The sequence below is a fragment of the Ahaetulla prasina genome, chromosome 2 (assembly GCF_028640845.1).
Source record: "Ahaetulla prasina isolate Xishuangbanna chromosome 2, ASM2864084v1, whole genome shotgun sequence".
NCBI lineage: Eukaryota > Metazoa > Chordata > Lepidosauria > Squamata > Colubridae > Ahaetulla > Ahaetulla prasina.
This window is the reverse complement of record NC_080540.1, coordinates 119438944-119462576: the sequence shown is the minus strand read 5'-3', so window position 1 is coordinate 119462576 and position 23633 is coordinate 119438944. Positions and strand designations below refer to the sequence as shown.

At 38.2% G+C, this 23633-nt stretch overlaps 1 protein-coding gene across 9 annotated transcripts in view; it reads left to right on the top strand.

Annotated features, from left to right (window-relative positions):
* The window catches only part of WIZ (WIZ zinc finger), an 85010-nt gene extending 64233 nt beyond the window's left edge, over nucleotides 1–20777 (top strand). For 3 of the 9 annotated variants that reach the window (XM_058167147.1, XM_058167146.1, XM_058167145.1), the window contains 10 exons: nucleotides 7716–7883; nucleotides 8183–8263; nucleotides 10873–11382; nucleotides 13683–13742; nucleotides 13880–14362; nucleotides 15878–16405; nucleotides 16962–17462; nucleotides 18167–18607; nucleotides 19056–19248; nucleotides 19475–20777. In XM_058167147.1, the coding sequence (XP_058023130.1) occupies nucleotides 7716–7883; nucleotides 8183–8263; nucleotides 10873–11382; nucleotides 13683–13742; nucleotides 13880–14362; nucleotides 15878–16405; nucleotides 16962–17462; nucleotides 18167–18607; nucleotides 19056–19248; nucleotides 19475–19631 (3122 nt within the window). In that variant the 3' untranslated portion in view covers nucleotides 19632–20777. Of the gene's footprint in view, nucleotides 1–7715; nucleotides 7884–8182; nucleotides 8264–10872; nucleotides 11383–13682; nucleotides 13743–13879; nucleotides 14363–15877; nucleotides 16406–16961; nucleotides 17463–17814; nucleotides 17835–18166; nucleotides 18608–19055; nucleotides 19249–19474 lie in introns of those variants that run through there. The other 6 variants (XM_058167143.1, XM_058167144.1, XM_058167152.1 and 3 more) reach the window with 5 other exon arrangements.
* The last annotated feature ends 2856 nt before the right edge of the window (nucleotides 20778–23633 follow it).

The window sequence follows — 23633 nt, the reverse complement described above, 5'->3', positions numbered from 1 at the left end:
GGGAAATGCATATATGCACATGTTGCCTGGTTCTGCTTTAGAAGAGAAAAGTACAAATGTGATGAAGGCATTAATTTGTAACATGACCAATAACACATGCTCATTATATGGAAAATGACCAAGCCACGGTATATGTAATTATCTTGAGATTATTGCTGGCAAAAAACAATTTAAAGAGATGGTGGTAAGTCAGTTTCAGTCTGTGAAATGTTGAACCATATTCACACTATAATAAATCAGTAGGTAACTTTTCAAAGTGTCAAAGCTAGAATTGTTTGAAAAGCAAGCATTGATGACATAATGCAATCCTTATTAATTTTTTTACTAATATTTAAGTAATAAATTTTAACCTTTATAGTGTTTTTAAACCAGACTTTTATAGTATGTTATGGAATGGATATACAAGCAACATATGAAATATGGATAATAAAGATGAGATAATGATGATAATAATGATAATGATTTCAGGAAAAGCCATGTTAGACTTATTTTTGAAAATAAAAACATTAATTAAGGAACACTTCCCTGGTAAAATTAATATGGAGACATAATCATCTAATACCAATTAGAGCCCTATACTGGGTGGAAAAAGAGATGCCAGATGTTCAATCTGGCTTTAGAAAAGGCCAAAAAGTAGGAGAAGTTATTGCTGATGCATGCTGGATGCCAAAGAATACAAAAAAGAGGTCAGTGTATGCCTCATCAATTAGAGAAAAGCCTCTGATTGTGTTGGATCATGTCAAGTTGTGGAAAGTGCTGAGAAAAATTTGGAATCCCAGAACATCTCATTGTCCTCATGAGAAACTTATGTATAGGTCAGGAAGCCACAGTATGGACAGAGCTTGATGAAAGAGACTGGCTTTAGATCAGCAAAGGAGTGCAACAAGGCTGCATGATTTCCTCTTATTTATTCAACCTATATGCCAAATATATATTAATGGAAGCTGGATGGGAAGATGATGAGCATGGTTTTAAACTGCAGGAAGAAAAATCAATAACCTGCACTATACTGATGACACTATTCTGATAGCTAAAAACACAAAGGGTCTGCAATCCCTAGTATTAAAAGAGCTCAGTAAAAAAATTAAAGAAGACCAAACTAATTGTCAAGAAGTAGAACAACCAACCTTACAATTTACAATGAAGATATAAAAGTGGGAGATAGAACATAAAAAGCAGTTTAGGATCAACCTTCAACAATAAAAGAACAAGCAGTCAAGAAATATGCTGCAGACTAGCACTTGGTAGAACAGCTATGAAGGCCTTGGAAAAGATACTCAAGTTCTGTGATGTGTCTATACTTATGAAGATCAGAATTTTGCAGGCCATAGTATTCCCTATGACACTCTGTAAAAGCTAAAAATAGACTTTAAGGAAGCAAGATGGGAAAAGTATTAATGACTTTGACTTCTGTTGTTGGAGAAGACTCCTGAGAATGCCATAGACAGCCAAGAAATTAAACCTATGGATCATTGAAGAAATCAACCCGAAGTACTCACAAATGGCCAAATGACCAGGCTCAAATTATGCTACTTCTGATATATTATGCAAATATCTATATATCTGGAAAGGGAATGAACTTTCATCCTGAGAGTTTAATAGGCCTGCAAAATGAGAGCATAAAAAACAGACATTCCAGCTGATGAGGTGGCAAATTGAATTTAAGAGCTTTGTTAGATTAAATCAAGGGACAACTAATCCTTTATTCTGCTTACCACAACAGGAAACTTATTGAGATAACGCTTCAAGGAATATTTGAAAGCACAGACCTTTCTATTTTTAAGCAATTAGTATTTGGAAAAATGCTTTCTTTATTATCAGAAGTAGCATATAAGTTCTACCATTATCAGTTTTATTCCCAGGAGGTTAGGCATTCCACATCCAAAGAGTGTCACAAAGAGTTGCTCCATTTACTTACTATTGGCAAACATTTTTTTTAATATTTAGCCTACAATTCTACTAGTAAGTAAATATATCTGAATTCACATTTTCTGCACTTGAACAACTTTTGGACCTGCTATAATACATGAAAGAGTGTAGGAACTGATATAAGCAGCTGATACCATACCTAGGCTTTTAGCTGGAATTCTGTACACCAGAGTTCCCCAGCCTTTCCAGCTTTGTGGACCAGCGGGGGATGGGGGGTGGGAATGGAGGGGACACAAGGGATAGTTCTGTCCGAGTGGTGGGCAAGTGTATGCGCAAGCACTTGCCAGCCACTTCTGCAGTCACAAGTCACTTTTTTCAATGCTGTTGTAACTTTGAAAGGTCACTAAATGAACTGTTGTAAGTTGGGGGCTACTTGTATAGTATTCCTATGACACTCTGTAAAAGCTAAAAATAGACTTTAAGGAAGCAAGATGGGAAAAGTATTAATGACTTTGACTTCTGTTGTTGGAGAAGACTCCTGAGAATGCCATAGACAGCCAAGAAATTAAACCTATGGATCATTGAAGAAATCAACCCGAAGTACTCACAAATGGCCAAATGACCAGGCTCAAATTATGCTACTTCTGATATATTATGCAAATATCTATATATCTGGAAAGGGAATGAACTTTCATCCTGAGAGTTTAATAGGCCTGCAAAATGAGAGCATAAAAAACAGACATTCCAGCTGATGAGGTGGCAAATTGAATTTAAGAGCTTTGTTAGATTAAATCAAGGGACAACTAATCCTTTATTCTGGTTACCACAACAGGAAACTTATTGAGATAACGCTTCAAGGAATATTTGAAAGCACAGACCTTTCTATTTTTAAGCAATTAGTATTTGGAAAAATGCTTTCTTTATTATCAGAAGTAGCATATAAGTTCTACCATTATCAGTTTTATTCCCAGGAGGTTAGGCATTCCACATCCAAAGAGTGTCACAAAGAGTTGCTCCATTTACTTACTATTGGCAAACATTTTTTTTAATATTTAGCCTACAATTCTACTAGTAAGTAAATATATCTGAATTCACATTTTCTGCACTTGAACAACTTTTGGACCTGCTATAATACATGAAAGAGTGTAGGAACTGATATAAGCAGCTGACACCATACCTAGGCTTTTAGCTGGAATTCTGTACACCAGAGTTCCCCAGCCTTTCCAGCTTTGTGGACCAGCGGGGGATGGGGGTGGGAATGGAGGGGACACAAGGGATAGTTCTGTCCGAGTGGTGGGCAAGTGTATGCGCAAGCACTTGCCAGCCACTTCTGCAGTCACAAGTCACTTTTTTCAATGCTGTTGTAACTTTGAAAGGTCACTAAATGAACTGTTGTAAGTTGGGGGCTACTTGTATAGTATTTGTATTTTCTAAGAAAGTCTAGGAATCCAAACATCAGCAAGCATATTTTTAAAATACATTTTCTGAGGCTAGCTTTTACTTCTCAATATATGATGCTCCATTATTACATTTTAAAAACAAACTAAAAAACTACCATTTCCAATATCTCAGTAATTTAAATATAGACTGTTCGGTATTTCTGATTAATCAAAACCTAAAAATAATTTTATTATTGTCTATTAAATAAATTCAGTTCTTTAATCTGCATTTACATAGGAATAAATCTCATCTCATTAGGAATTCTTGGTAAATGTAAGATTGTAATACAATAATATAATCTATTTTTCTTACATACAAAAGTCAATTGTATTGTGTCTTTTGTGAAGCAAGACCCAGTGAATTTCATAGGGCTTATTTTTTGGTAAATGGGTATGGAATAGAAGTCTAGAGCTGCAATGTGTATATGAATATGTATTAAAATATAGAGTACCTGCTATTTTGAAAAAGTGAAGAAAGCGTTGAAGAGCTTACAACTTTAATAAATATGACCACATTATTGGAAGAAAGACTGTGATTAGTGCATCTTAATAGAAAAAAATTAGGCAAAGATCTTTTTGTTATGACTCAGTTAAAGTTATACCTCTCTACCAGTCAACCAGCAGAAAAATTAATCAGCATACATTTGGAGCCATATTACTATCCTGGTTATCTCAGTTGTGGTGTGCAGTTGTAAATTCCTCATTTACCATAGAGAAAAGTTTGCCCTCTCCCCAGCTGACAGAAAACCATCCATTTACAGAACTGTGATGAGTAGTAATTTTGACAAGTACAAGTACCTAGTAATCTATCACGTTTAGCCATTTGTCAGAATTTTAGGCCAGGAATCAGTTTAGAGACTTGGTACATGTAGTAGGAGAATTTGGTTTGAAACACAATTTCATTAGGTTTCATGCTACAATATCCTTTTTCCTAAATAAAATACAACGAAACCCATGTAAAAATAGTGGTCATGACACATGTCTTTGGAAGAGCATTTCATAATAATGGGAAGTTCCAGTAGCCACGTTGGCAGTTGTGACAGATAGGTGTGCTATAGTACAAAAGAATCATTTGTAGTTTGGATTTAGATGTTTGATTAAAAAAATCTTTTGAAAGAAATAACTGTTTTGTGGCACTGAAATATTTTTTCCCCCTCAAATCAATCTTGGCTCCTGATGGCATCATTGACATCTCTTGTAATTTTTTAGTAATTGTTCAGAAATTCCATTGCATTATTCCTCAGAATTTTCAAGCAAATGCTTCTCACAAAATATATGTACTTTAAAGCTTTACTAATCCCAGAATTCATGTATATCTGTGATAATAATTTTTATGAAATTCCTCACCTCTTTTTATAGTTCTGAAAGCAGTCTGACCTTCGGATAAGTACTGAATGAATTAAATTCTACGTGTTTGCTAATTTCATAAAAGCTGTGATTTAGACATGCTATCTGTTCATAAATAAAGATGTATCAGTTGTTTTAATGATGCTACGTTCTTTAGGGTAGAATCTGGAAAACATTTCTGCTTAAGAATTCAGCTAAACTGATTAATTTATCCAAATCCCACAGCATTATAGCGAGCTTAAATTGTGATTAGTTACTCCTTTGGTCTGCTAGAACAGTAAGCTGAATTTCCCTTTCCTTATATGGATTTGGACAAATCGGTAGTTCAGTGCTGGAATGGTTCCCCTTCAATCTCTAGCTTGGCTGTTAAGAAAGATCGTGGGTGGCTCCCGATCTAGGGATACTTCTTGGCTCTACCGGGGCTGGCTTTTCTAGCGTGGCTCGGCGCTCGATTACTTCAGCTGATCTATCTCAGCTGGAGTTTTCGGCGCTCCACCGTCCCGCCTCGCTGCCGCCCTGCATGTGCCGGAGCCAAGATGGCGGCCTCCACCCTCTCTCAGCCCAAGGCGACAAAAGCGGTGGCGGCGTTGCGGCTCCGAGAGGAGGAAGAGGGTGCGGGGCCAACTTCGGAGGCCGGTAAGACCCTGGAAGTTAAAACAAAACAAAAAAAAAAAGTGGGGGAGGGGAGGGAAACTCGGCTTGCCCAGTAGGAAGGCCGAGCTCGGCGTGACAGCTTACATGTCGCTTCCCTCTTCCGATATCCCCTTTCCCGGCCTCCGGATCAGCCCGGGCTGCGCCCGAAGAGATCGCGGCGCTGTTTGCTCCCTGGAGGGAGGTGTCGGAGAGGGCTGAGTGACAAGTAGCTGCGCCCCGTTTCTCCTAGCCCTTCCGATCGCAGGCCAGGATCTCTTTTCTGTCAAGGCCTCGCTCGGTTCCCCAGTCTTCAACGACAACAGTGGTCAGCCTTCATTCATCCGCCTTTTCCTTCAGCTTGCAGCACCCGCAGCCACTGGCCAGCGCCTGTCGCGGCTGCTCCCTGCCTGGAATGCGGGGGATTTGGAGGAGAGTTGGTTTTATCAAGCATCTTTGTCCTTGAGGGGGAGAGGAGGGTGGTGAGGATGATCGTCAACACTCAATTGTTACTATTTCCTCATCGTCTCAGCTCTAAAGCTGCCTCCATATCGGTCTTCTGATGGATTTGAGAATCCTTTTAAAATATGTTTATTAACTAATCTAGCTGAAAACCTAAAGGCATACGAAAGGGACTGGTTACACTGGGAATAAAGATATAAGATGTTAGTGCTGTGGTAATTGCTTCATGTATGCCCGAGAGTTTAAACACTCCAGAATGATTCATTCTATCTTTAAAGCTAACTGCAATAGAAGATAAAATAATACAACAAAGTAATTATATTTTGATGTGCTGTTGATTCGGTTAGTTTCCTGAGTTTATAAAATATAATTATCTGTGATGTGTAGTGATAATCGAATCTGTTTTATTTAATAGAAGATCCTTAAACTTACTATTGTGTCTCAATGTTCTTCTTTGTATTTGACCCTACGTATATTTACCCAGAAGTTATTTTAAAATACGTTTTATTAAGTACATTCTTACCCTGCTTTTGTTCCATGGAACTTAGGGTAGGATAAATTGTTTAACAATAGACCTATGAAATAAAGTAGGTTGAAGTAGTGAAGATCCAAAGTCACCCAGTGATCTTTATGGCTGAGTGGGAGAGTGGGTTTCAATACACCATACTAACTCTTTGCTTTAATAGAACCGTGGTTCATGCACAGTTCTGATTGAAAGTTTCCCCCCTCCATTATGAGTAAACATTACCTTTGTAATTTTTTCCCCAACATCTTTTTTCAAATTATTTTATTTTATTTTATTTTACCAGTTACAAATTATATTTTGTAAGTTGTGTAATTGGCATATTGACCTTCAGGTAATTATTTCAATTAACTAGATTTTATTGTTACAATTTTTCCTCTATGTGTGCACTGAATTTTTATATGCTTAACAGAATTGTAGATGCTATTGAATGAGGTATTTTGAAACTAAATCCAAAGAGATTGTGGGCAAAAGAAGGAGATACTTTTTCAGACACAGCATAATTAATCACTGTCAGTAGTTGTAGAATGTAGAATGTAGTTGTAGAATGGGCAACCAATATAGTTGGATTTAAAAGGGGATTGAACAAACCCATGAAGGTTATGAATATTAATGCTAATGGCTTTTAACCACTCCCTTGGCTGTAGGCAGCATTCTTTATAAACTAATTGCAGAGAATAAGGTAGTAGAAAGAGGCTATCATTCTCCAATCCAGAATGAGAAATGAATCAAATTGGTCACTTATGTGTCAGAACCTGCTATACAAGATGCGCCTTGGGCCTGATCTCACAGGGCTTTTCTTATATTCAAATGTACAAGCAGGAATTAGTTTTATGAAATTGAAACTGGCATCTAAGTGAGGATTTCAGATGTTATATTGCCGTTCATTCATAAATTTGTTTAGTTCATCCAGTGATTAAAAATATTTTATGACTTTCTACCCAAGGAAACAATCTGTTTTTTTATTTACCAAAATAAAAACATTATTTAATTATCTCTAGTATTTTTATTTTGTTCCTTTGGGTTTGAATGTTTCAAGTTTTTAAATTTAGCTGGCTGTTATATTTATGTATAATGGATTAATCTGATTTGTAGTATTTGTACATATATTCTTTTCATATTTCATTTTTAAAAGCCTTTGAATGTCCCATATACATTTTGAAGAAAAATAAGGATTGTATTATGAATATCCTATTTTAATGTTCAATTTTTTTCTAATAAGATACATATGCAGCAAAACTAAATATAATTGATCTTTATGGAACTTAATTCCGAACATAGGATTGTATTGTTAGCTTAGTATATAGTTTATGTCCATCAGGAAAAATATTTTTTCTTAACTAATCTGGACAAGTAGTGAATAGCCTATATACTACTTAATATTGTCACATTCCTAATCTACAGTTTTCAATTCAATTCCTATATTCCCGTCTGTCGTTTGGTAGTTATGGTTTCTGAGGAAGAAGAGGAGATGATTACCTCAGCGATGAGCTCCCCACTCCTCCAGAAGAAGAATTCTCTGGCTGGGTCACTAGATCAGATTCCAAACCGAATAGGAACCCCACTCTCTCCTGAATCTTCAAGCAACAAGGCAGACTCCCAGGATGCCAAATGTGAGTCTAGCTTCTCTCACAGTTGCTACTGAACTCTGTGTGGTATCCATGATGGAGAAACTCTTCTCTGCCTCAGCTTACTTTTAATACATATCTGATCACTTATAACTTGTGTAAAGGATGTGTAGGGTGAATATTAATTATACATTTTATTGTCCAATATGGAATTTTCATGATTAAAAACTTTTATTTATTGAGATAAAATATTACAGAAGTAAATCTATAAAACACTTTAAAATGTTTATGTGAATAATAGTAAAATAGTTCTAATAATGAATGTATTCTAATGGTCTGTAAAGTTACTTCAGGTGACCCTTCATCTGAATATCAAAAGAAAAACAAATTTCAGGAGATTGTGAAACCCACCTCAAATTTTGCAAGTAAGATTTAGCAACCTTACATATATTGGATTTTTTAATTTTTTAAAATGTAATTTTTAATTTAATTTTGGAGTACCATAGGTGCTGTTTGGGTGAGTCAGGTGTAATCTTTAAATGCTGTTGCTGCATTTAAGGAAAGAGCTGAGAAATGCTGTTCTATATATTTTCATGCATTTTAAAAATAATTCAAAATTGTCTGTAAAATTAATAGATTGTTCATTAATAGAATTACCATTCATCTAACTGAAATATCCTTTTTCAGATATGAATTGCTGACCATAATATATGTACTTAAGGAGACTCAAAATATTTTCTTGTTGTTATAAAGTGTAGCCACAAATCGTTTTGTATGTACAGAAACAGTATGATAATAGAAGATGTCTGTAGAATTATCCAATCCTGCACTACTGGCTGAATGAACAATACTAGAACAGTGCACTATGCCACAACTTTACTGAACACGTTGAATCAATATGTTTTTTTCTTAGAAAAGTAAATTTTAGTTTTAGGATTACCACCTTCTTAAGTGGTAAGTTGACTTAGATGCTCCAGTCTATATATCAGGCTTCTACAAATCAGTTAACAATCAGATATGAGTCTAAGATGTTCTCTAAAAAAAGGAGAGTTCACACAACTGGAATCTGCTCTTCCTGATCCAGGTTTGTGGAAATGAATCATGTTCTGATCAAGAGAGATCTCTATAGACTTTGGAAAAGAGGTTGGTGATGCCCTTGTGGATGAAAATGGTAATGAAATCATTGCCAAAGTTATTGGCCTCTGTCAAACCAGGATCAGGGAGATAGCATACAGATTGAAAAAATATACTCTAGTATCATTATTCTTCTTCTCAGGAGTGGTCCAGCAGAAATTACCCTGAAAACAAAGTATACAATACTATGGGAAACTACAAAGAGGTAATAACAAAGAATCTATGAGCCATTCTTGCATTGTCTCTTATCAGTATTCATGAGCCCATCATTAAAAAAAACAATGAACAAGTGTTTGCACAAATGAGACTACAGTGGAAATGTTTGCCATTCATGAGAAGTATTACATCTGGAGGGGGGGAAAACTGCATTCCAACAAAGAAACTTGTTCCAGCTATAAACCATGGTAGCCAGATAATCATTTGCAGCTTCTTTGCAGCTTCAGAATCTGAAAGTCTGACATTCGTTGATGGAACAGTAGATTCTGGATTGTATCGGCAAATTCTACAAAAAAAAATCAGGATATTTATCCTTGAGCTGAAATTTAAACAAATGCAGATCATGAAACATGATAACCCTAAGCAACCAAGAAATCAACTTGGGAGTGGCTGAAGGAGAAGAAATTTCATATTGGAATGACTGAGCTCAAACCCTGATCCTAATTGAATCTTGTGGACAAAACAAGCTCCAACATTACAAAGAATTTAAGTAGCTCTGTAAAAAGAAGCGGGTGGAATACTTCAAAACTGATATGTAGTACTCATCACCAGATACAGGAAACTTTTAGTTGAAGTCATTTATTTGAATGTTATTGATATTAAAGGAAGTACTACCAGTTATTAAATCTAGAGAGTGTGAGTGTTGATTCAGTGTGTTCAATGGAGATGTGTGTTGTTTGTTTAGCCAGAATCTCTCTATCAATTAATAGGAACTAAGTAAGACTCAGGTCACATTGTAGGTCACAATGCTTCCAGATTAAGTATAACTTGGGGATTCACAAAGTTTTTTTCACGATTGTATGAAGTTTTATTTTGCAGGAATCTTAAATATTGATTTGTATATTCATTCATATATTTCTGAAACATAAGACACGATACATAGACAAGATTGAGACATAGGCATGTCTTTTTTATTTTATTTAATATAGCTAATCAATAGCTGTATTCTTTAAAATATTTTGCTTTGCTCGTCAGTTGAAAACAATTCAAGAGCAACTTAAAATATAAATAAAAACAAGACATCTCCCTTACAAAAGCTTATGTATTAAAAAACACAAAAGGAACAGGGATAGGAAAATAATTAATTTTGAGCACCAATTCTTAAAATTATATCATATTGTTATAACGGTAGTTTGAAAAGAAAAATCCAGGAGAAGAAGTGACTGATAGATTTGATCCCTCAGTAGATTAGATGGAATGCTGTTGAAACTTGAGGAAGAATCTATTTCTCATCTCTCCCCCACACAGCTTGATATAGTAAGAGTCCTATTACTGCTGTTTGTCCAGCAGCAGATGAGAAACTACATTTGCAATATGTTTGAAAGTATAGTAGGAGTTACAGTGTTGTGTTAAGATGGTTAGGCAAAGTGGGGAATTGATCCTGTGTGATTTCTAGGATTTAGTTATGGTAAGGCAGCTGAAACCAGTTTTATGTGCGAACATATTTCAGAGTGATGGCTACACAATGGATGAGATTTGATTTTTGCTCAAGAAATTTGCAACCACCACTTATCATTTAGCAAATTTATCTATTGTAGAATAGACTTCAGCTAAGTCTGGCTGTTTTATGGAGAAGGGTCCCAAACAAGATAACATAAATACATTTCTGGTCTACTGAGTGGTAGCAAAGTTAGTCTAGGGTTAAGCTTAACATTGTCTCAATAAGTCACTCTCCTCTTTCCAGCACCAAACCTCACGAAATGTGAGGTCTGTGGCACCTGCTTCGAGACCCGCAAGGGCCTGTCCAGCCATGCTCGTTCTCACTTACGGCAGCTTGGTGTGGCTGAGTCTGAGAGCAGTGGAGCTCCTATCGACTTACTTTATGAACTGATGAAACAGAAGGGAAAAATGGACAGCAGCCCCGTCTCTCCAAGTCTTAGCAAAAAATCTGCCTCTCCCAAAGAAAGGTCTGCAGGGTCCTCACGGCCAACACTGCTGCTGCCTCTCGACAAAGCTTCGGAAAGGTCACAAGAGCCACCTGTAAACAAAGCAATCAAATCCCCTCCAGGTTTCAGCCCCAAGAATGTTTCCCAACCAGGATCTCCCATACTCAAGAAAATGGCATCTGCTCTGCCCGGTTCTCCTCCACAAAAGAACCCTGAAGACAAAAGCCCCAAGCTACCGTTGGGCCCTCTGCAGAGTCCACCTAAAACACAGTGGTCACAACTGGAGGACGAAGGCCCTTTAAATCTAAGTGAGTCTGTTTGATCCTGATGCTGCTTGCAAATAGGAAAGCTGGCTTTGCAGGTTGCTACTGCAGGGAGCTCTTGACTTTCACATTAGCTTGTAGCGTGAACCCCTGCAGGACTGCCCACTCAGGAGACGCATTTTACAACTTTTGGCTTTACTTGGGTAAAGTCACACACATCGCAAAAAGTCACACACATTGCAACTTGTGTACATTATAGTATTGTGACATGCATCCTATGAGTGAATAAGACAAATAGGATGCATTTGATCTGATGCAAAGATTTCTATTCTAAAAGATTAGATGGAGTGTTTTTCTTGGAGTAAGTGGGTCTTGCTTTTTTTAAAATCCCTAAATATTTTATCTCAGGAAAAGAGGTAATTCTGTATAATTTAGCAGTCTCTTTGTCCAACTTATCCCTACGAGGGTTGATCACACTTACACAATTCCAAATTGTGCTGCAAAGCTTTTGTGTGTGCCTTTTTTTATTTGTGCCCAGAGATCATGTGTATTTATGGTTGGAACTCAACAATATTTCTCCATTAAAGGGCCAGCAGCTATAGACACCATCTGCTTCCTTCTAAAATCTTGAGCAAAGTTAGAATACAAGATAGTACTTTAGTGCTGCTGGCATTACTAGTTTTCTGACTGAAGAATTTTTTCTAATCTTTTACACCAGGGGTCTCCAACCTTGGTCCCTTTAAAACTTGTGGACTTCAACTCCCAGAGTTTCTCAGCCAGCTTTGCTGGCTGAGGGACTCTGGGAGTTGAAGTCCATAAGTCTTAAAGGGACCAAGGTTGGAGACCCCTGTTTTACACAACAGAACTCCCGCCATTACAAGCACATTTTTCCTTTTTGCTGTCCTTGTTGGGATTTATTTTAAGATTTGTGGACTTGTGACTCATAATGGAACTTCTCTGATCTGAAACTAATTTAGCATATATTTCTGGCTTCACTATTCAGGGCTAAGTCTATTCAGCCTTTCGGTGAAATTTGTAGAAACAGTATAAGCCATCCACTATCCTTCTTTGATGTTCTTTTGCACTGGAGAGTTTTTAGTGTCTGTGCTATGATTCAGCCTTTTTCAGCTCTTCACTTATTGTTACTGGTAGGTTACAGTGAATTTTATTTAGTTTTGCGTATAGGCTGAGGTAAATAGAATTATAAAGGAAGAGCAGTTGTCTGATGGGTTTGAGCAAGGATTCTAAGAGAATTTTTTTCTTGTAGGAAGTGGATAAGGAATACATAAGGCTTCTGTTGTGGTTCTTTTCATTGTTGTATCAGCAGTGAAGTCCACGGCACTATTTTTATGTAAAATGTATTTCAACCTGATATATTCATCCCATCATTGAATGCCATACTAGTTTCACTGACTAAAAATTACATAGTGTATCCAAGTACTGTTTGTTGCTTTTCATAATGAATTTAGGGCAGACACACTGTTCACAATATAATAGTTTAACTTTTAACATATGCACTACAGTCCTTAAATATGGTGCAATTCTGCATCAGTTATAAAACTTAAGAGGTTGCCAAGAAACTTTAATTTTCAAACTCTGCTCTGAATTAATATTTATCTCTAAATGGATGACTTGCCTAACTACTTTATGTTCTAGAAACCTATGCTGTCCTTATTTTGGATGAAGAAATTTCAAATATTATTTTGTTTTACATACCCAATAGAAGATTTTTAAACTATAACTTGTCATTTTCTTTTTGGCTTATATGGCTTTCTGAATATGTATTACATTTGTCATAGGCATAAATGTAATTAATTAAAATATGTTCTTAAAATATTAGTTCTACAAAACCCAAGTTACGACTCCTTTCAGTTTTACATTTTGTAATTCATAAAAGGCATAGCATTGCAAGTGGTATGTCAATATCGTTCTCAGTTCGTCTTATTTTGAAGTCAAAATGAAAGCTTATTAAATGAAGATGTTTCTAGCAACTGGACAGATGGGATAAATGAGTTCTTATGGGAAGAATTCCACTCAAGTTGAATGTCATTTAGCTGAGCTGACCATATTGGTAAGGAGCTTCAAGTCATGAAATATTAGACAAATACAAATAGCACTGTTCTCTCTGCCATCTGGTTTTTCTGACATCAATTGATATTTGGATATCTGACATATATTCCATTCTCAAAAGTTATACATACTTAAACACCTGTTGGTTTAAGCTGAGATAGAACAAGCTTATGTATCAAAAGAGAATTTTGTTGGAAAAATTGACCTGGGTCAGTGAAAGGAAATGTTAAATATCTCTTCTGTAAAATTGTCTGTTTTAACTATTAAATCTGCAGCTGTGCTATGGGTGAATAACAAGCCTCTCCTTTGGAGTTTTATATCAATTATTCCTATAGGTAAATATTGTTTTAACATACCCTTTCTAAGAAAACGAGTCCTTTAGAGAAAACTCCTTTTCGGGTTTTAAAAGGTGCTTGAAACACATTATTTATGTAATCGTATCTCTTGTGATCAATGTTTTTTTTTTCCGCAGCTGTAGATAGTGACTCGGGCAGAGAAATTGACTGCCAATTATGTGGTGCCTGGTTTGAAACCAGAAAAGGGCTGTCAAGTCACGCTAGAGCCCACCTGAGACACCTGGGAGTGAGCAATCCAGATGCTAAAGGATCTCCTATTGATGTTTTAAATGATCTCATCAAAAATGAAGACTTCAAAGGCCGTCTTTCCTCTCTCATCCATAGCGAGAGAGACTCATTAGGGGAGATTGGGAGTTCTGATGGACACAGCCCAAAGAGCACAGCTACAGCAACACCTACCACAGGCATGAAACAAGCACACTCACCAAGGCCTTTGGGCAAACAGCCATCTATACTCTCACCTCACTCCCTTCCACCATCCAAGAAGCTGAAGCCACATGGGCACAGGCTGTCACTTGTGGCCAGTCTACAAAGGAAACAGGGTCTTTCTTCCAGTGCGTACTGGGCATCAGATGCTGAGATGGCTCCACTCAATCTCTGTAGGTTCTATCAGCGCTGGCTATTGTCCCCTCCTCCTCTTCCTCCTCCCCCTCTACCCCTCTAGTCTTGTTTATGTGACATGGAGCTGTGCATTTAGAAATGCAGACCTCTTGTCATTACCTTCCTTATGTCTTATTTAACCAATAATGGGGTGGAGAAACATACTCTGGCTTGCATTCTCCATTGCGCTTTCCCTTCAAAGCCTTTTCTGAGTCCTATATTAAAGCTTTCCCAGCTGGCCTCTGCATATATGCTGAAGTTACCCATTCGTTCTCTGGGCATTTGCTCTATTTGATCCAAATAGATAACTAATCCTTGACCCAGATAGGAGCCAGCGATATGCTTGGTTTCTGTGCGCTTAGAAATATCAAAAGACAAGTGTGGACTCCACATAGCTTGTACCTTATGTAAAGGGAAGATTGTGTGTGTGTGGGTGCGTGCGTGCGTGCTATTTAAAACATTTTTTTCTTTTTCAGCCTGAGCCTTTTTGTGGCCCTGGATTGGTTTCTGGCTTCTCCATTTTGTAGGGCTCTCACTGGCTGTATTCAGTCTCTATAGGATATTGACTATCAATATGTTTCTCTTTGACACATAAGGTCTTAGCTTTTAGAGAACTAGGATGAAGATTGTTTCTTTTGCCATTTATACCAGGACTTTAACTAATGCTTAACCATCCCATATGAGGGATGAAGGAGAGTAACTTCAAGGTGATTAAGATCATAGCTGTTTTCTTCCCTTAATGTAAATAGATAAAACCAGTCAAAGGGTATCTTCCTACTGGTGATTAACAATTGTTTGATAGCCACAAGCACCCCATATTTAATGGCACATGGCATATTTAATGGCACCTCTTTGCTTTGATTGTTTTGTATTAAAGACAATTGCATGGTGGCAAATAAAGGACACTTGGTTTCCCCCAAGCTTTCTGGGGGCAAGTTCTTTGATAGGGAGACTTATGTAGACATTGAATGATGGGATGGAAACTATAATTATTAATTTATACTTTGGGATTATCTGATCAAGTGTACAATAAGTCAGTGTGCTTAATCCAGATGGGTGGTTTTTGTATTTTAACAATGACTGTGTGATAACTGCCATGGAAATGCCTGAACTTCTTCCCTCAAAAGCTGAATGAAGTTGGATTAGAAGGAAACTGTACAACTGTGTTATGCTTTGACATTAGACATTATCTTGTATCAGCTGTGTTTACCCTTTTTTAATTGGACATTTTCTGCTGTTCTCAGTTCTTTGTCCATATTAACAGGGAGCCTTACTTTGATCATATCTATCCTAGATTTTATGGCGTTTTATTGGAATTATTGGTGGGGGGGTTTTGGCCATATTTACTGAAATACCAGCTTTGCTTGTGAAAAAACCCTTGCACTATATACCTGCTTCATACTCCATATTGGACGGGAATACATAGTTGGTGCCCACATCATCCTGCTTTTTCCTGCTCATTTTTCCCCCAGTCACATTAATTTATTGGTGGCTCTTTCTTTTTTTAATCTCAGCCTCTGGTGCAGAACCTGTGCGGGACATCAGATGTGAATTCTGTGGGGAATATTTTGAGAATCGCAAAGGGCTCTCCAGCCATGCCAGATCCCATCTACGTCAAATGGGGGTGACTGAATGGTATGTGAACGGTTCTCCAATTGACACACTCCGAGAAATTCTGAAAAGGCGAGCTCAACCTCGGACCAGTACCTCGAGTTCCCCAGCACATAGTCAGAAGTCAATGACCCAGTCTGTTCTTGGAGGCTCTCTGGAACCCTGTAGCCCAGGAGAAAGTCACATGCCTGGGATCTCTAAAAAGGCACAGCAGCCAGGGAGCCCTATGGGGCACTCGCCTACCTCTTCTCCTCCCCCAACTGCTAGAAAAATATTCTCCGGGCTTCCTTCTTCTTTGCATAAGAAATTGAAGCAAGACCAATTACGAATGGAAATCAAACGGGAAATGATATCTGGCGGACTTCATAATGAATCGCATCTATCTGACAGAGCCTGGTCACCACGGGATGAGATGTCTCCACTTAATCTCTGTAAGTGGGTATTGGATGCCTAGTTGTGTGATGCATGTCTGAGTGGAACCAAATTTCATGGGAGTTTTCATGTTTTTGTTTTTGTTTTATTAAGCAGTGAATTTTGGATAACAAGCCTGCATGCCATTTTGACAACTTTATCTGTGTATGCAGATGTATTTTATACTGTGGAAAAGGATCATTTTGTTTTTTGACAGTTTCTTAATAAAGCAAGGTGGTTTAAAACATTTAGTAATTGACAAAATACAGGTCCAAACACCCAATCATTCTAGAATAGCTGTCCCCAAACTGAGTGCCCTCCTGATATCTATAAATACTAGAATTCTCCAATCAGCATATTGCTTGCTGACAATTCTGACCCTCATATCTAAAAGTTGGCAATATTGGAGAACAGCTATCCTACAAGTTGCAAATGGTTGAAGCATAAATATAGTTAGATCTTCCCACCCTTATGTGACTTAAAAATGCTGTAAAAATAAATAAGAGTGTTTTGAGAGGTTTGATTTACGGCTAGTTCCTTGTTTGTTAAAACATTTTCCTTGTGTCTTTATCTAAGCTGCTCGTGCAGACCCTGTCCGGGAAATTCGTTGTGAATTTTGTGGCGAGTTTTTTGAGAACCGGAAGGGGCTGTCTAGCCATGCCAGGTCTCACTTACGTCAGATGGGAGTAACTGAATGGTCAGTCAATGGATCTCCCATTGATACACTACGTGAAATCATAAAGAAAAAGAACAAGCCGTGCTTGATAAAGAAGGAGCCAAACACAATGAGCATTGAGCTTCCCACAGCTATGGGAGACGATGATCCTAAATCACCTGGGAAAATTCTGCAGCCCATGACATTGTCTCCACTGGGCGGAAAGACTGGAAAACCCAATCTTGGTCGGGATATGTCCTTGTCACTACTCAAGTCACAGGAGGGATTCCTAGCACCACTCTCTGCTAAACGGCCACTATCAGATGAACGACTGAGTGGCCATGAAATGAAGCATAAAACCTATATCCAGACTGAATTACCATTCAAAGCCAAGCTCTTGCATGAAAAGCCCACTCATACATGTAAGTGCTATCGAAGTACAGGGAGGGGATTTGAGTGGGATTCAGATAAAATTTGGAATTCTATGACTGGGCTTTTCTTTGTGAAATTGAATTGCTTTCTGACTTGGTGGAGTGAAAAAGATGGGATGGTTAAATAGTAAACCAGACAACAGACGCAAAAGTACATCTGGGTATTTTATTTTGTTTTATAACAACTTTAAGCCTGTAGTAGTAGTATACTTAGCAGTTTTGTATAAGCTCTTTAGTGCAAATCATTATCTATTGGGATAGTTTTAAGGTGTATAATTGTGAGCATATCTTTCTTCCTTTCTGTATGTTTAATTCTCCCACCCTCTCACCATGGTTGATAAAGAAGTTTCATCATTTGCAGAAGTGAGTATTAAGCAAACAAATAAATAAATTACTGTATTTCAACCATAGTTCCATGCCCTCAAAGTGGCCAAAGGTATTTGCAGCATAACTGTTTTCATACAAAGAATAGTGAATTTACTTAGCTTGTAAGTAGGAAGTTAAGAGTCGGAGAAAGCAGTGCTTTAGTGATTTCAAACAGAACTTTTCAAAAGCCTTAGTTCTGAGTGATATTTAGGGAGACATAGAAATCATGAGATGGAACAGGTAAGGATATCATTCAAATCCTGAACTGCTGATTAAGTCCTTTATTGAGGATTTTGCTCAGTCTAGCTCCCTGCCTTTTCTGCTTCCAGCCAGTGAAGCCTGCTGTGAACTCTGTGGCCTCTACTTTGAGAACCGCAAAGCACTAGCCAGCCATGCCCGGGCACATCTCAGACAGTTTGGAGTAACTGAATGGTGTGTGAACGGATCCCCAATTGAGACTTTAAGTGAGTGGATCAAGCATCGCCCCCAGAAAGCTGGAGCCTATCGCAGCTACATCCAAGGTGGCCGGCCCTTTGCAAAGAAGTTCCGCAACGCTGCTCACCTGCGTGATGGTGATGCCTCTGGGAAGAGAGTTGCTCTGAGCCTGCAGGCAGGCAGTCCTTCACTGATGAGCAGAAGCCTAAGTGGGGAAATGATGCCAAACGAGCACAGTAAGGCTGTGGATGGTTGTGGCAGCAGTGAGCGACCTGCAATCACGTCTCCTTTGTCGCTTGTAAAGGTGGAAGAGCATCATCAGCATAACATCAACAGTGAGTCATTGCTCTTAGATTGCCAGCAAAAGATGTATTGCAAAGCTTGCTGGAGAGAAAGGCCTTGGTAGAGGAGGCACTAGCTTCCTTGTGGGGAGGTGGGTATACTGGCAGAGATTTGAGTTATCGTAGTTTGTAAATGCCTCACTGCCTGTGCCTGATGGTTCAAATGGTTTGAGTAGTTCCAGCAAAAGACTTGAGTAAGGTTAATCAAGAGATTGTTAGGTTAAAAGCTCAGATAATGTTGTATTCCGAAATGGGCAGAGTTGTTTAGAAAAATCTGACATGACTTTCAGACTCCCTTCATTTTCTTATCCCCCTTTCCAGCACTGGCTTTCCCAAATACATGTAATATTCAAAAAGTTATTTTTATTCAACCTCTATCTCAGCTGCAATTGATTTACTATATTCCATCACACTTTCTGAACTGAACCTTTCTCTTTATTAGAGTTTGAACGGAGGCAGGCTAAGCCCATTGAGGCTCCTCTACATAGGGAAGACGAATCCACTGACTTGCAACAGAGGGCTGAAGAGGTCCGCCAGCCAGCCCCCAGAGTAAGACCAGTGCCCTCTTTGGTTCCTAGGCCACCACAAACTTCCTTGGTGAAATTTGTGGGCAACATCTACACGCTAAAATGCAGGTTTGTCTCATTCTTCTGTTGTATTAATTCCTGAATTCACAATATTAATCGTAGGAATATCTGTGGCTACACCATGCATCTGTGTGACCTCAGACAATTTTTCTTTTTTGAAACCTCTTTAGAAACAAAGACATATATTGGGAATCTCAATTGACTTTTTGCATATATAAAGTTTCACTCTTTGGCATTCAGACCGACACCAATAGATACTTTGTTCTTTCTGCAGATTTTGTGAAGTGGAGTTCCAAGGACCCCTCTCCATCCAAGAGGAGTGGGTGCGGCATCTTCAGCGCCACATTTTGGAGACTAACTTCTCCAAGGCTGATCCATTGCGAAGTGGGACTGATATGCCTGCAGCACCACCTGTAGCTGAAGCCCAATAGCAAAGCTCTTAGGAAGCACCAGCATTCCAGGCTTTCTGCCTTACATTTCCAAATGTAAAAGAATAATGTTGAACAAATAGGGGTGAACACAACATTTGTTTTTCTGGGTTCTACAGTTTTGCTACAGAGTCCAGGTATTTGTAGACTTAATTTGGACTTTAAGAGGCTAAGAGAAGAGTCCAGAGTTTGAGCACTAAATAAAACCATGTTGGGGTTTTTTTTTGGAGATGTCCTTATTGACAGCAGTGGCATTCCACACTAGAGCTTCTTGTGTGTGTTCTGTCTGCACAGAGGGAGGATGTTTTTTTTTTAAAAAAAAGCAAAAAAAGAATTGTCCTTAACCTTCCAGTAAATGCAAGTTTTTCCAAAGACAAACTCCTCACAAGGAGAAAACATGCACTTGTTCTGTTGCAGTTCAGGCTGTAGATGATGTCTTGGTGAGAGTTATGAATATGAGGTTCTAGTGAAAGTTGTGAACATGGGGGTCATTTTGAGCCCAAACATAAACTGGGAGGGTAGAAGCAGAGCTAATTTGCTGTGTGGGGAAAGCTATTGATTCTATATGTGACCTTAATATATGTTGATTCCTTAGGTGACAAGTCTTTAGTTTCTGTGGACGTTGGATCCTGTTGTGCATGTTCACATCCTCTAATTGTGTGTAATGGGGTTCTCCGTCCCAGTACGTTATAGGGGAAATCAAGAACTCCTTGACCATATACGTTTGCCTCTTCCTTACTTCCTAATGTCAGTTGGTTATCTTTGTTTTCTGTGAAATTTTATATGTAGGTAATCCTACTCTGCAATACTATGGCAGTTTGATTTTGGTAGAGGGGTAAGATTCTCTTTTATCTTAAGCCTTGAGCTAATGATTGACCTCTGCCTGAAGATGACATGTCCTTCTGGCCAGTTCTGAATTACTAAGTTATATCCAGGAGCAACTGAAGAACTTGCAGCACAGCCTTCTGGACTTCTTGTTGGAGGGGCTTTGTGTGTTGTTTCCTTTCTAGCAGGCACTTGGTGCATTTCCCGGATCAGCAACAGTAAGTCCTACTGGAATTTCTGCTTTCCTGTTTTCGATTACTGTTGCTATCTTCTTTCTCTTCATTGAACCTCAACTTTTTAAACTCTAGTTTTGTGTAGAAATAATGAGCGTTTGTTTTTATTTGGAACTCAAGCTGATCAAAGCTAGGAGAAAAATTACCTTTTAACTTTTTTCAATAGGCATATTCTGGTTATTATTGTACCTAGGAATATGTATATTAGATTAAATTTCTGTTCTGGAAACAAAATGGAGAATCTGAATGTGTGCTTTTTGAGTCTTTGTAGAAATATATGAAAGATTACCAAAAGAAACAAAAAAAGAAAGGTCTTGCATAATTAAGGGACCAATAGTGTCAATAAGCTCATTTTTTATCAAGAGGACATTTATTTTATGTAAGTATTATTTTTCCCCTTTGATAGTTAAAATATTAATCCATGTACTTTCCTTTGATAGTTAAAATATTAATTCAGCTCTTCCTTCAAAATGATCTTAATCAAAAATCAGTTTCCATGTCAAGGATTTTTTTCCCTCCACATGTAACTACAATACAGAAAGCTACAATAATAAGGCAGCATAACCACTTTAGTGAGCTGAATACATTTCTTTGCAAAGTTTAATTGTTAATTTCAGTTCAATTGCAAATTGAGTAGTGAAATCACTGCTCACTAACTTTAGTGAGGTCATAACCAGAAAAATGGTAAACAAATTAAGATCCAAGCCCTACTTCTCTATAACATGCATGCAGTATCATACAAGTAGTCCTCAAGATACAACTGATCACTTAAATTCAAGATACAACTGGTCATTCAAAGTTACGACAGACTCCAAAAACTCTTGAATTTATGGCCGTTGCAATGCCCCCAAGGTCATTTGCCCTTATGATTGACCACAGAAATGTTGCAATACACACACACACAGCCTCTCTCCCAACAACCCACCCCACTGTGTACCCATAGATCTTGGCACTGCTCCCCTCCCTCAGCCATTGCACACTTACCTTTTGAAGATCTGTGAACCTCATGTTAGGTAAGGCTAATCATCCCTGGACCACCTGGCTGCCATCCAGAAGTGGCCACTATTTTCAGTGCGCCAACAATTCCTTGCAGAAATGGCAGCTGCTTCTGAAGCTTTCTGCCCCAATCAGCTGGCAGTTGGGAGATTGCAGGCCTGTCCTTGTTCTTGCTAGGCTTTGAGGAAGCCAGCTCCTTGCATGCAAAAGTGGCAGCTCCAGAACAAGCTTCCCAAAACCTTTTCCTTCCCGACTGCCAGCTGATTGGGGCAGAGGCCTAGCTGGATTTCTTCTTTTGGAACAGGAATCGGACAGAAGGAAACAGACAGAATTATATATTCTGTAATATTGAAAAATGCTATTCAAGCTTTTCAAAAGAAAAATACAAATCATAAGAATTGATTTAACTGTCCATTGTTTCTGAAACTCAGAAGAATTTGAGAATCTGTGAGAATTTTACCATAATCCTACACAGGTTGTGTGCTCATATCTTAATGTAAAATCAGTTGCATTGACTTGCTGCAGTAGTTGCTTTCTATAATGCATGTATAGTTCATAAAACATGTTTCTTGTTTTATCTCATATTAACTTTGATAGCCACACAGAAGCAAAAATCAACTGATTTGGTTAAGCTAAGCTTTGCACTTCTTTAAAACCAGAAAATCTCTTCACATGTACTGCTAGAAAAAGGATCTTTATTAAAGGAACAAATATACCTTCCCACAAAGATAATCAAAAACCACAAAGCTCATTGTGAATAGAGTTCTTTCACTCAAGAGAAAAATGTCATAATGGTCTGTTGATATGGGGTTACTATACCCAATTGTAGTCATTCAGATACTACTGCATGTATTTCTGTAAAATTTGGCTAATGGTATATTAATATACCATAAGGAAGTTAAGTATAATTAAAGAAACAATCTACCATACTTTTTGGAGTATAAGATGCACTTTCTCCCCCAAAAGAGGGTGGAAATTTGGGTGCATCTTATACACCAAATGTAGCCCTGCCCACCCACCGACCCCACCCTTTGGCTGTTTTCAACCTCCATGTGTTATGTTTTCAGTCTCTGAACGCTCTGTTTTAGACCCATTCCAGGCTGCATGGATCACCACAGCACATCACCACCAAGCACTGCCTCTGTGCTTCACGTTTTTGGCCTCCACACGTTTTTGGCCTCGGGTGGTTCCAGGTGGCAGCGATTGTCGCTGATCCTCTCCTCCTGGAACCGCCCAAAAACACGACGCGCGGAGGCCAAAAAATGGGGCATGTGGAGGCCGAAAACACTATGAGCAGAGGCGATGATAGGCGGCGATGTGCTGTGGTGATCCCTGCAGCCTGGAACAGGTCTAAAACGGAGCATTCAGAGTTCAAAAACAGGCACAGAGGCCAAAAACGTGAGGCATGGAGGCAGCAATGGTCTGTGGTGATCCCTGCAGCCTGGAACAGCTGATTGGGAGTATTCCACTGATCCACTGCCAATCAGCTGCTCGTGCTGAATCAGGCTGTGACAATATGGTGAAGCTGACCAGGCTGTTTGCTATTTGCTACCAGGACGCTAACCAGATGAATACCGATGAAAGCTGGTAGGCAGAGGGAAATTTTTTTTTCTTGTTTTCCTCCCTAAAAACTAATGTGCGTATTATATTCCAGAGAGTCTTATACTTCCAGAGAGTCTTATACTTCCAAAAATATGGTATTTGAAGGGGTCAGACTAATCAGCAGAATAAAAAATTAATTCTAATAGTACATTGAAATTAATGGATCAAAAGATGGGAAGAATATGTAAAAAAAACAGTACAACATGATTGAGATGAAGTTCAATCCATAAAGAGATTTCTTTCGTCTTAAACATTTGCCTCAGGAATATTTAACTGGATGAGGCTGCTTTTTTAGAAGACTGGATACACAATATACATAGGTATAAATACAAATATTAGCATGCATGAC